The sequence below is a fragment of the Egretta garzetta genome, unplaced genomic scaffold (assembly GCF_000687185.1).
Source record: "Egretta garzetta isolate BGI_Z169 unplaced genomic scaffold, ASM68718v1 scaffold495, whole genome shotgun sequence".
In the NCBI taxonomy this organism is placed as follows: domain Eukaryota; kingdom Metazoa; phylum Chordata; class Aves; order Pelecaniformes; family Ardeidae; genus Egretta; species Egretta garzetta.
The window spans coordinates 373,090-384,504 of record NW_009259866.1 but is presented as its reverse complement, the minus strand read 5'-3'; the positions used below and the strand labels follow the sequence as shown (position 1 = coordinate 384,504).

Below are 11,415 nucleotides of genomic sequence, written 5' to 3'. Positions count from 1 at the left end.
CCAGGGCTGCAGTCCCCCCAGGGGTGTACCTGCTCTGTCATGGGTTTATCCATGGCTACATGCTTTGAGGTGCTCCAGCATGACTTCACGCACAGCCACTGTTGCTTCAAGGTGTACCTTCTCCAGCGTGGACTCATCCACAGCCACAGTCACTTTGAGGTGTAACTTCTCCAGTGTGGACTTAGCCTTGGGCCACAATCCCTTCAGAGGTATACCTGCTGCGGCACAGACATAACCATGGGCACAGATGCTTCGAGATCTACCTGCTCTGGCATGGGCTTATTCACGGCTGCAGATGCTGCAGGGTGTCCTGCTCCCACCTGGACTCAACCACAAGTCACAGTCTCTTTGATTGGAGTTCACACTGGAGTTCCAGCCTGTCCAGTAGAGCAGCACAGAAACAGCAGCGATGCCCTGGCCATCTGCCAGCCCAGGCGCATGGCCATTGCTGTTATCAAAATGTTCCTAGGCACAGCAGAGTGAGATGATCAGCAGCACAGCAGTACAGCATAAGCAAAAAGCAGCCACTAACAAGCACTGGACTCTAATGTACAGTGAGGTAAGCAAGCCCCATGGCAGGCGTAGAAGCCTACTGATAACAGCTATAAATTCTATCTAGCACATTCCAATCAAATCTGTTGTTATCTTGAACCCTTCAAGACCAAGTGAAGACCACGCACGCAAGCAAAGCAAACCAAGGAATTCACTCACTCCTTCCCACTGGCAGGCAGGTGCCCAGCCATCTCCAGGAAAGCAGGGCTCCATCACGTGTAATGGTTACTTGGGAAGACAAACGCCATTGCTCTGAACGTGTCCCCCCCTTCCTTCTTCTTCCTCCAGCTTTATAGGCTGAGCATAATGTCATATGGTGTGGAATATCCCTTTGGTCAGTTGGGGTCAGCTGTCCCAGCCGTGTCCCCTCCCAGCTTCTTGTGCATCACCAGTGTCCTCGCTGGTGGGGTGGGGTGAGGGGCAAAAAAGGCCTTGACTCTGTGTAAGCCCTGCTCATCAATAGCTAAAACATCCCTGGGTTATCAACTCTGTTTCCAGCACAAATCCAAAACCTAGCCCCATACCAGCTACTGTGAAGAAAATTAACTCTACCCCAACCAAAAGCAGCATAGCCCTGCAAAAAAAAAAAAAAAAAGGAAGTAGATATGGGGACATCTTCTTTTCCAGCTGGACCAGGTCCATGGGGAGGCAGTGTGCAGGCAATTCCCATTGCAGTGCTCACCCTGCTGCCCCCCGCTTCCCTCCTCCCTCCTGTCTCCCTGCTGGTACCCTGCTGCTGCCTTTCCTCTCTCAGCCACGTTTGCTCCTCTCTGCCTTTTCTCCAAGCTCAGCCAAGACATCAGAGCCGGGTGATAAAGAATGCTCGTTTCAAAATGCGATACCCCTAGAAGAGCCAAGAGTCAGAGGAGCCAGAAATTGTTCCCCACCGAGGTTGGAGGAATGTCCAAAATCTGCCAGAAATAAGCTTTACCTCTACTCACTTGTTTATAAACTGCTTGACTGATGTGTGATAACCACCTCACTGTGAAGAGAAGATGCTGAACACCCCCTCTGTCTCGACATAGCTATTGAGCTCTTACCTGTGTTTCAAGCAGGGTGGGTTGTAATTCCTCACATTGCTTTGAAACTCAAAGAGACAAAAATATATCTTCAAGGATCTGTTCAGAGCTGTAACGATTTGAAGCCTGAACGTGTCAAGAGGGCTGTCATTTATGTGTTTTCTTTGGTGTCTTGAATGTCTGGGGACACTTAGGATTCAAGTAGGCTTAGGAAATCAATGGGAGTTCAGCACCTAACTTACTTAGGCTCTCTCAAAAATCCCAAGGGAAGCTCAGACGCAAAGCACAACTCTTTGAGAGCAGTAATTACCCCGGAACAACACACTTTTATTTCAGACAACAATGCCATCACAGGGAGCTTCTCCTAACCCATCACCGTCCACATGCAAAGATGTAAGTGATACTGGCTAGGACACCCAGGAACATCACTCCAGAGCTGCTTTGCTTGCCGCTGACTCCATTCACATTGCATAACGGTTTCTCACAGCAATAAACCCTCTGATCGGTTTGGTTTTGTTGCTGGCTTGTTGCTGGACACGTTGGAGAACACATCTTAGAGATGACATATTTAGGCTTGTTGGGTTCTAATGCAGAAAAAAGGGGGGAAAAAAGAAAGAGTAGAATGTAAGAATCATTGTTTAAATGTTCATAGAATCATAGAATTGTTTAGGTTGGAAAAGACCTTCAAGATCATCAAATCCAACCGTTGCTCCCTGGCTACATCTGCATTGGTGAATAAAAGAAGGCCAGGGTCTAGTCCCCAAACAAATATGTCTTCTGCTCGGGACTAGGAACACTCTGGCCATGTCCACGCTGTTGCAACATGATTCTGGTCTTCCCTGGGCTCCGTGTTTCGTCTGTCCCTAAAGCGGAATTAGCATGTGTGGGTGGCTTTCAGTTCAAGCTGCCTGAAGCAATGCTTGGGCTGGGTCGCTGCCCACCAGGACAGTTTTCCTACAGCATAAAACCAGGGGGAATGTATCATCTGACCTGAGATTTGGTCTGAAAGCACATGGAGGTGTTTGAGGGTGCGGAGCCCCAAGGACAGACCTGATGGATTGTGCCTGGCAGAGGGAGTTGGCCATGGTGCAGTTTGCCCAAATATTTTTGAAAACAACCCTGGGAGTGAGTTTCTCCATAGCAAGAGCTAGCTGGAGCGGTCAGTACAGAGCTGGGGGAGCTATCCACGAAGCGGTGCATGCAACCCCAAGCTTGAGTTCACTTTCTGGTGCTGCTATATGTGTATCTTCAGCATTTCCCCAGCTCCTGGTAATAATATCAAGCATTTGTTGATGCTGCAGTGACTGCAAGTCAAGGTCGATGTTTCCTAACAGTTGGTGACTGGGGCCATTGTTTCCGTACATGGGTGTGAGTGGAATGAAAGCCCATTCCTGAGACTGCTCAAACAAGGTGTTGTTCAGAAACATACTTGTTCCAATGTTGTTACGGACAGTCACACAGTATTTGTCTTCCTTTGCGCACAAGGAAATGGTCAAACAGTTCTTGTTGGACTCCTTTTCTTGGCATACGTAGCATATAAATGGGTAAGCTGGGGGAGAAGAATAAAAAAAAGCACATTACATGGGTTAGGAGCCACAATAACTACAATCCAGATATCTCCATTTTCCTAGCTACAGCTTGATGAATGCTTGTATGTGAATGACCAGTGACTTTCTTTATCCCTTGACCCGTGGCAGCAATGTTAAATCCTTCTCTGTCTCATATGTCTCAGACTGCAAAGTGTTATCGATCTGTTTGCAATCTCTGGCAGGAGTAGATGTGAGTGGAATTCGAGGATTTGGGGTCTTTTATGATGGAGATTATTGCTGAGCAGTAACTTCTCTGTCCTGAGAGCTCTGCCACATGAATTGCCAATTACTGCTCAGTCGCTTCTCCTGGGCTAGGCTAGGTAGGGCTTGCAAGGGAGAACGTGAGGATGCCTGGAGCATTTCAAGGAAGTGGACAATTCCCAGTGTCCTATCTCTTTTTCCTCTGGCTCAGAGACTACTGTCACATATCCCTTTTTGTGGTCGAACGCCACTAACTGAACTGGCCATGACCTCAGCCCTAGGAAGTCTGATGAGAGTAGTCAGATTCTCTGCTGAACTTCCGCTCACTGTTGTAAGATAGACAATACATGGGAAGTCTTAACCAAAAGTATGGTTTAACTGGTAAGCACAGATTTGGTGGGATAATTCACGCATCTACGATACAGATACAGATGACTGGCAGGAGGGGCAGGCAGCAATGAGCTGTCTTGTCTGTCAAGAACGTACCACTTGCCTTCAAATCCAGAAAGTGGTAGGTAGACCTCTGTAAAGCCTCTTTAAAGCAATGATAAAAAGGAAGAAGAGCAAAACCTCAATCTGGATGAGGAACCACACCGAAGTATGTGCAGAACACTCCTCAGCTGGGCAAATTAATTGATTTCTAGGTTTTCTGGTGGTGGTTGGGTTCTGAGCCTGCAAAATCACCCAGAGCAAAGGATGCGTTTTTGTGCGTAGGCAAGGGGGTGAGTTACTTTTAAAAAACAGACATTTTTGGAAAGGGAAGCAAACACAGCACGGAATGCTTGCCAAGTTCCTGGTAACGCTGGGAACAGTCTGTCAGTGTGGAAAGGGCAAAAAGCACTTAGAGGACACGTTCCTGTGAGTGCAGTTTTGCCCGATAAGAAGTTGGTAGTAAGAAAGTGGAAGGGCAACGTAGGTCAGAGAGACCATTAAATGAGAAGTTTCTGATGAAAGGGAAGGGAAGGAAAAAATAATCAACTGTTGGTGCTGAGAGGGCCATAACACTGTGTAGCTTTTTTGCTTCGTTCATCACTAAAAAAGTTGCTTCCTCATGTGCAGGGTAGAGGAGGTGCAGTAAGCTTTTACCAAAATCTTCGGCACAATCTCAAGTGACCTTGCTATGAGCAAGCCCAGGAAACACAAGCTAGAGAAAATGCAACAGAGTGGGTGCAAAGCCAGACATGGAAACACCCTCACAGTGTTGTTCGCAACGGTTATTGGTCAAATCAGTTGGAGCAATTCAACTCATAAGGTTCTCCAAGAGCTCTGCTCTGGGCTCACGTCTATACAGTATCATCACTAGTGGCATTAGGGAGGGAAAAGAGGATGCACATCACATTTTCAGATGATGCAAAGGACAAAATAGCTGAAAACATACTGTAAGTAGAGTTCTAAGTGATTTTGACAGATGGAAGAAATAAAAGAGTGGATGCAGTTCAATAAAGAGAAATATATTGCAATAAGATAAAAATTAGCAGCTTAAATGTAGGATGAGGAACAACTGGTTGAGCTATGATTAAGGACTGCAGTGCAAACAGCAGGAGTCAACCGTGTCACATTACAGCGATGAAAACAAACGTCACCCAAGGGAACACAGGCAGCAATGTCATGTGCAAGATATGCAAAGTGGCCTTTCCACTTTGGCAAGGCCTCAGCTGGAACACCGATGACCAAATCTGTATGTGGCACTTCAGAAAATATGCAAAGTGGTTGGAGAGAGACCAGAGGAGAGGGAGGAGGAATGGTCAGAGATTTTAAAAAATATGACCTCGTAAAAAAGGTTGGAAGCGTTTCTCATGTTTATTAAACATGAGAAAATGCTGAGGGAAGACACAGTAACCTTCTCCGTGCAAGCAAAAAGAAGCTGCAAGGAAGAAAATTTTCACTACCCTGTGGTGAGAACACAGAACTGTACAAGAAGTGATGTTAAGAGATATTAAGCCTAACTTTCTAAAAGGATGAGTCTGAACAATTCCAGGCTGTGGAACCTTCTTTGTTGAAAACTTTCATGGACACATTCGACAGATATCTGCCTGGTTTGGTCCAGCATTGGAGCTGGGAAAAGGATCATGACCTTTTAAGATTTCTTCTGGGCATAATAGATGTATAAAGGTGAGTTCATGGATGCAAGTGGCAACAGACACTCTTTGGTGGGCAGAGACATCAACAGTTTTGATCAAAAGTTGCTTCTTAGGGTCTTGAATGGGATCCCAAATACATGGGAAGGATCAGATAACAGTTAGATCCAAGTTTTCCTTTGTCCCTGTATTAGGCCAGAAAGCTGTGATCTCTTACTCTTGAAAGTGAAAGCCTTGATATTAGAATTACTAGCTTTCACGGATTTAGACTGGGCTACAGAAAGGTGCCGTACAAAAGATTGTCCTCAGGGCCATTTGGAAGCTGATACCAATACACAAGATTGTCAGCCAATACAGCAATAAGGTCTCCCAGCATGAATGTGTGCTACCAGAGTCTTGGATCTCTATCAGCTTTCCACTTCATCTTGGGTAGCACTGAGGACGTTGCCTTTGATAATTACTTTCCTCTGTCCATGTCGCGTCATTGAATTCAGGAATTACAGGGACAAAATATTTTCTTTTTTTAGAATTGAATACTTCTTTTCCCACCACAAACCTGGCCAAAGCTTCTGATCTTCCAGGCATGCCACAAACCATCTGTCCAAAAAATGTAGGAGTAGGGGGTTGATACATCAGAGAGCAAGAATTAATTAGACGCTTCTTTCTCAACCCCTGCAAGATCTGTATCATGGTTTCTGGGAAACCATCAGGCGTGGGCAAATATTGGCAATCTGGTCATTATTCCTACGAGCAAGTAGCGATGTAGCAACACATGCCTATCAGTTCCAGAAGGAGGACACGCATTCAGAATACTCCAGACTTCCCTTTGGGGAAGGATGCTTCTAACATGACATATGCACAGAAAAGCTCTGTCACCTCTGCCTCTGATTTATATCTATAAAAATTCTCACTGGTGCATTTCCTAGGGAGCAAGACGCACGGCAAACCACGTGGCTTGCTACAATGGAGGAAGCAGCAGCACAGAAAAGTCTGTGAAATACTCAAAAAACGATATGGATAAAAAAGATAATTTTCATTATGCTTTCTGGCACGTCCAACTTGTATCCTTTGGGAAGATCCTGAAGATGACTGCATGGATATAACCTGGCATCCAGTGCCATCCAGTTAGAGCGCTGTCACTCACTGCTGCCTGCTGGCAAGAATTAGTTTATCGGGATCTTATTTCTGCAGGAAATCATTAATCAGGCTGCAAAAGGAAGTTGGTGGCATCCTAACTGCAACATTTCAATGCCGCAAAGTTGGTGACAGCCCTCTCAATTTTTGCCACACAACAAGTTCCCACCACCTTCTCTATAAGCCTTATCTTAACTAGTAGCAACATTAGAGGCTCACCTTGCTCCACACACAGGACAGCAGCCAGCAAGGTGACAAGAGTAGTCTTCATCTCCTCCAGATCCTCTCAGCCAGACCAGAAAGATGCTTGGAGGACAGGTTATATACCTTTTGAATGGCAGCAGTTTTACAGGTTCCAGGTGGCTCACAGGTGGACATGAAATCAACCCAAGGGTGTGTAATGTGCATGTGGGAGTTCTCCATGCTGGAGCCCATGGAACAGCCTGGCACCATGGGGAAAAAACCTTTCTTGCTCTTCCGGTCATATGAGTGATGGGAAATGATGTCTGCTCTCTTCTCCTCTGAGGTTCTTCCCAGCAGGAGAAGAAGCTGCACTGATGAAATAGCGGAGCCTAGAGGCATGGGGAGATAGTCCTAGAAGTGTATTTTTCTAATCCCTTTGGGTTGTCAGCCTGTGATGTACCAGAGTTCATACCGTTCATTTTCTTCAATTATTCCACAGTACCAGAAGCTCAGCCTCTCAACCGGCCTACGCTGGCTGACCTCCAATAAAATCAGTGTGGTTTACACTAAATGAAATTAGCTAATGGTTAATTAAACAGAAGATTTTCTTCAAATTTTCATGTCAGTCTTCATTTCTCTATCAATTTGCCATTACCTGTAGTGAATCCCTCTCCTTGCTCCTCTCTTGGTTGTAATTCTCAAATAACTTACATGCTTTTTATTTAATGAAGTTTTGCTTCTATTTCAGGGATCCTTTCGAGGGTCTGCTTTTCTCCACGCCCAACAGTTTCTGGAAATCAAACCTCCATTTACGATACCACAAATTGGCATCCTGGAATTGCTGCTCTACTTTGAAAAAAGCCATCCCTCAAACTGTCTCTTTTCCAACCCCTCGTCCCAAATCAATCCCTTTTCTTCTATTCCTATGTGTTTCTCTCCTCTGAATTTCTTAAAATCAGTTTCTGATATTCTGGGAAATAGGCCCTAATACAAGATGCATCTTTTAAGAGCTCAAGCTACCATCTCAGTGGAGCTTCTTCCAAAGTGAGATTAGTCCTGGACAGCAGGTAGCAAAATGTGCAAAAGAAAAAATTGCCAACCCACCCCTTTTTCTGGCAATTATGGAATAACTTAACGGGTGGTTCCCTAGAAGTAGCCATCTGTAGGGTATTTTTGTCCATTTCTAATATGAATCATCACGACACCAGATGATTTCCTTACCCATGTGAGTTTCTGATGCTTTTCAGGCTCTCTTAAACTGCTCCTAGAATGATATCATCAGGTGGTGAATTCCGGAGTTGGTAAAGCCCGGTGACAAAACATACATCCCCGCTCTTGTTTTTGGAGGTGTGTGAGGTCAGCAGGGGACATGCTGGTGATGATCGAATCGAGGGTTCTGCTTTGCAGAGGGCAGCTTGGTTTACTGCCCAAGTGTGTTACAAACAGGTTGTTCTTCATAATTAGTGGGTGTGTCTTCTTGCTGGTATTTTGCAATGAGGGTAAAAGGAAGGAACCATTTTTTTTTTCCTTTTTTTGGTCCTATTAATTATCCCATAGACTCCTGTTATGTATTTTCCTTTTCCCTTCCTCCATGAATGAAAGAGTGCTATAATTATTTCCATATCCCGCCTCACATTGACCTTGCCAACATCCATTTATTTCTACATGAACCTTCATGCTATAGGATGTTGGCTCAGTCCTTTCATCCGGCCTCCTCAAGTCAGCTTTGAAAGAGAGTGGGGAGGCTAAGACATCCCCAGCACTGCCAACAAACATGTACTAAGGAGAGAAATTTGAGTAGGAAACAAGTTCTTCTACGTCAAACAATTATCTGGGAGCTGTCTCCAGGACATCAATGTCTTTGTTAGTACCGAGGTGGAGTGCAGTGCTGGAGCATGCCCTCTTTCCAGCATCTGGAGAGCAGTAATTTTGCAGCACAGTGACTGGGTCCCAGCAATTCCTTCTTTCTCAAGAGGACAGATTACAAAACTCAATTCAGTAGAGGCAACACTTAAGCAGCCAACGTGGGGAAGGCATCTCCTGCTGCCCAGCATCACAGCCTTCAGCCTGGAGGAGGGCCTGGAGCAGGCCAGCCAGCGACACCAAGTGAGAAGTAAAATTGAGGAAGACTGCAAAAATGCAAGAAAGCTGATTCACCGCTGTAGAATAATCTCATCATTACCCTTTCAAGAAAACTAAAGTGGACCTCAAAATGGGGCCAAGACAAGAGAGCAGCAGTTAATTTTGAAAAAGGGATGCTTTTGTCACTTTCCATGGCTTTCAGAAGCTTTTTAGACCCAGTGAAGACCTTGCTTTGATCTTTTGCATCCATATTGTCTCTTGCTTTGTCATTGATTCACTGGGTATTAATTGGATGTGGACAAATAAGCAGAGAGAAAGGGAAGAAATTTCATGTTGTGAGGGTAAAGGCAGTCAAATTATTAGAGGAGAGAAGAAGGCAGCATAGGTCCGTGAGAATCAGTGGTGATAGAGCCCTGAGCGAGGGAAAAGAAGAGCCAAAGTTAAACCACCTCCTCCACGTGCCTAATTTAGGCAGGGCAAGCCCCCCTTGGTTGAATCACCTCCTGGTGCAGTGACTCAGAGCATGGAAAACTGAGCTCTTAGCTAATCCACAAAGAGAGAGCCAGCTACTTCCCAGGAGCAATCCCAACTATTTGAGTGAGATGCTAATCTTCCTGAGAGCCCTCCAGGCATCCCAGGTGTCTCTAGAGGGCCGCTTGCCGCTCTCATCCAAGGAGTATGCAACCATGGGAGCCAACAAATAAGAAACCTTGGGTGGAGGAATGTGGAATTAGGCAGCAGCATCTACGTGGGTGATGTCACATCAGGATTTCTCAGGGAGGCTGGCAGAGCGGAGTCTCCTCTTACACAACATTGGTTTCCAAGGGAGGGTTCCCTAAGGGGGCTTTCATGGGCTTAGGACGTCCTGTACCTCGTGGCAATTGCTGCTCCCATCTCCAGATAAGGACCCTTTTATGTAACTTGAGATGTGGGTCAGTCTTTGGTTCACAAGCATGGGTTGTGTTGCTGGGCAGTAGGAAATGCAAAACCTATGGGATCAGGGAGAAACCAGGCAACAGGGAGGCAAGCTGAAGCCCACGGATGGAGCTGCTCCCTTAGGGATGGGGCTTCTGGCTTCCCAGTGCTGTTCATAACTTCTCGATGCAACAGCCATAAGCAGACCATGAAACCCTCCACAACAGAAGCAGGCTCTAACCACATGCCTTCGCCCCCTTTGCCCACAGATTTTCATACCTTCCTTCACATGCCAGGTTCCCTCCCAACCCCAGATGGAGGCACCTGCCAAGTTTAGGTAGCACAAGACATGACATTATTTTAAACCTGGACACCAAGAATCATAGAATCATAGAATTGTTTAGGTTGGAAAAGACCTTTAAGATCACCGAGTCCAACTGTTACTCTAACCCTGCCACCCCACCACTAAACCCTGTCCCTAAGCACCTCGTCTGCCCAGCTTTTAAATCCCTCCAGGATGGGGACTCAACCACTTCCCTGGGCAGCCCATTCCAGTGTTTGACAACACTTCTGGGGAAGGAATTTTTTCCAGTGTCCAACCTAAACCGGCCCTGGCACAACTTCAGACCATTTCCTCTTGTCCTATCACCCATTACCAGGGAGAAGAGACCAACCCCCACCTCGCTACAGCCTCCTGTCAGGCAGTTGTAGAGGACGATAACGTCTCCCCTCAGCCTCCTCTTCTCCAGACTAAACAACCCCAGGTCCCTCAGCTGCTTATCATAAGACTTGTGCTCCAGACCCCTCATCAGCTTGGTTGCTCTCCTCTGGACATGTTCCAGCAATGCAACATCTTTCTTGTAGTCAGGGGTCCAAAACTGAACACAGTGTTCAAGGTGCAGCCTCACCAGTGCCCAGGACAGGGGCACGGTCACTGTCCTGCTCCTGCTGACCACACCATTCCTGATACAAGCCAGGATGCTGTTGACCCTCTTGGCCACCTGGGCACACTGCTGGCTCATATTCAGCCACCCAGGTCCTTTTCCACCAGGCAGCTTTCCAGCCCCTCTTCCCCACACCTGTAGCGTTTCATGGGGTTGTTGTGACCAAAGTGCAGGACCTGGCACTTGGCCTTGTTGAACCTCATACAATTGGCCTTGGCCCATTGATCCAGCCTGTCCAAGTCCCTCTGCAGAGCCCTCCTCCCCTTCATCAGATCGACACTCCCACCCAGTTTGCTGTCATCTGCAAACTTACTGAGGGTGCACTTGATCCCCTCATCCAGGTCATTGATAAAGATATTAAACAAGACTGGCCCTAGAACTGAGCCCTGCGGGACAATGCTTATGACCGGCCACCAGCTGGATTTAACTCCGTTGACCACAACTCTCTGGGCTTGGCCATCCAGCCAGTTTTTTACCTAGCAAAGGGTACACCTGTCTAAGCCATGAACCACCAGCTTTTCTAGGAGAATGCTGTGGGAAACTGTCTTAAAGGCCTTGCTGAAGTCCAGGTAGACAACATCCACAGCCTTTCCCTCATCCACCAGGTGGGTTGCCTGGTCATAGAAAGAAATCAGGTTGGTCAGGCAGGACCTGCCTTTCATGAACCCGTGCTGGCTGGGCCTGATCCCCTGATTGTCCTCCATGTGCCTGGTGAGCA

General features: G+C 46.6%; 1 protein-coding gene across 1 annotated transcript; it reads right to left on the bottom strand.

The window, feature by feature from the left end:
* Positions 1–1,943: 1,943 nt before the first annotated feature.
* LOC104127415 (lymphocyte antigen 6E-like) lies at positions 1,944–6,844 on the bottom strand. Its single transcript, XM_009640085.1, has 3 exons — positions 6,793–6,844; positions 3,001–3,120; positions 1,944–2,155 (listed from the first exon to the last, which is right to left on the bottom strand). The coding sequence occupies exons 1-3, from the start codon at positions 6,842–6,844 to the stop codon at positions 1,944–1,946; spliced, it is 384 nt and encodes a 127-aa protein (XP_009638380.1).
* Between the last annotated feature and the right edge of the window lie 4,571 nt (positions 6,845–11,415).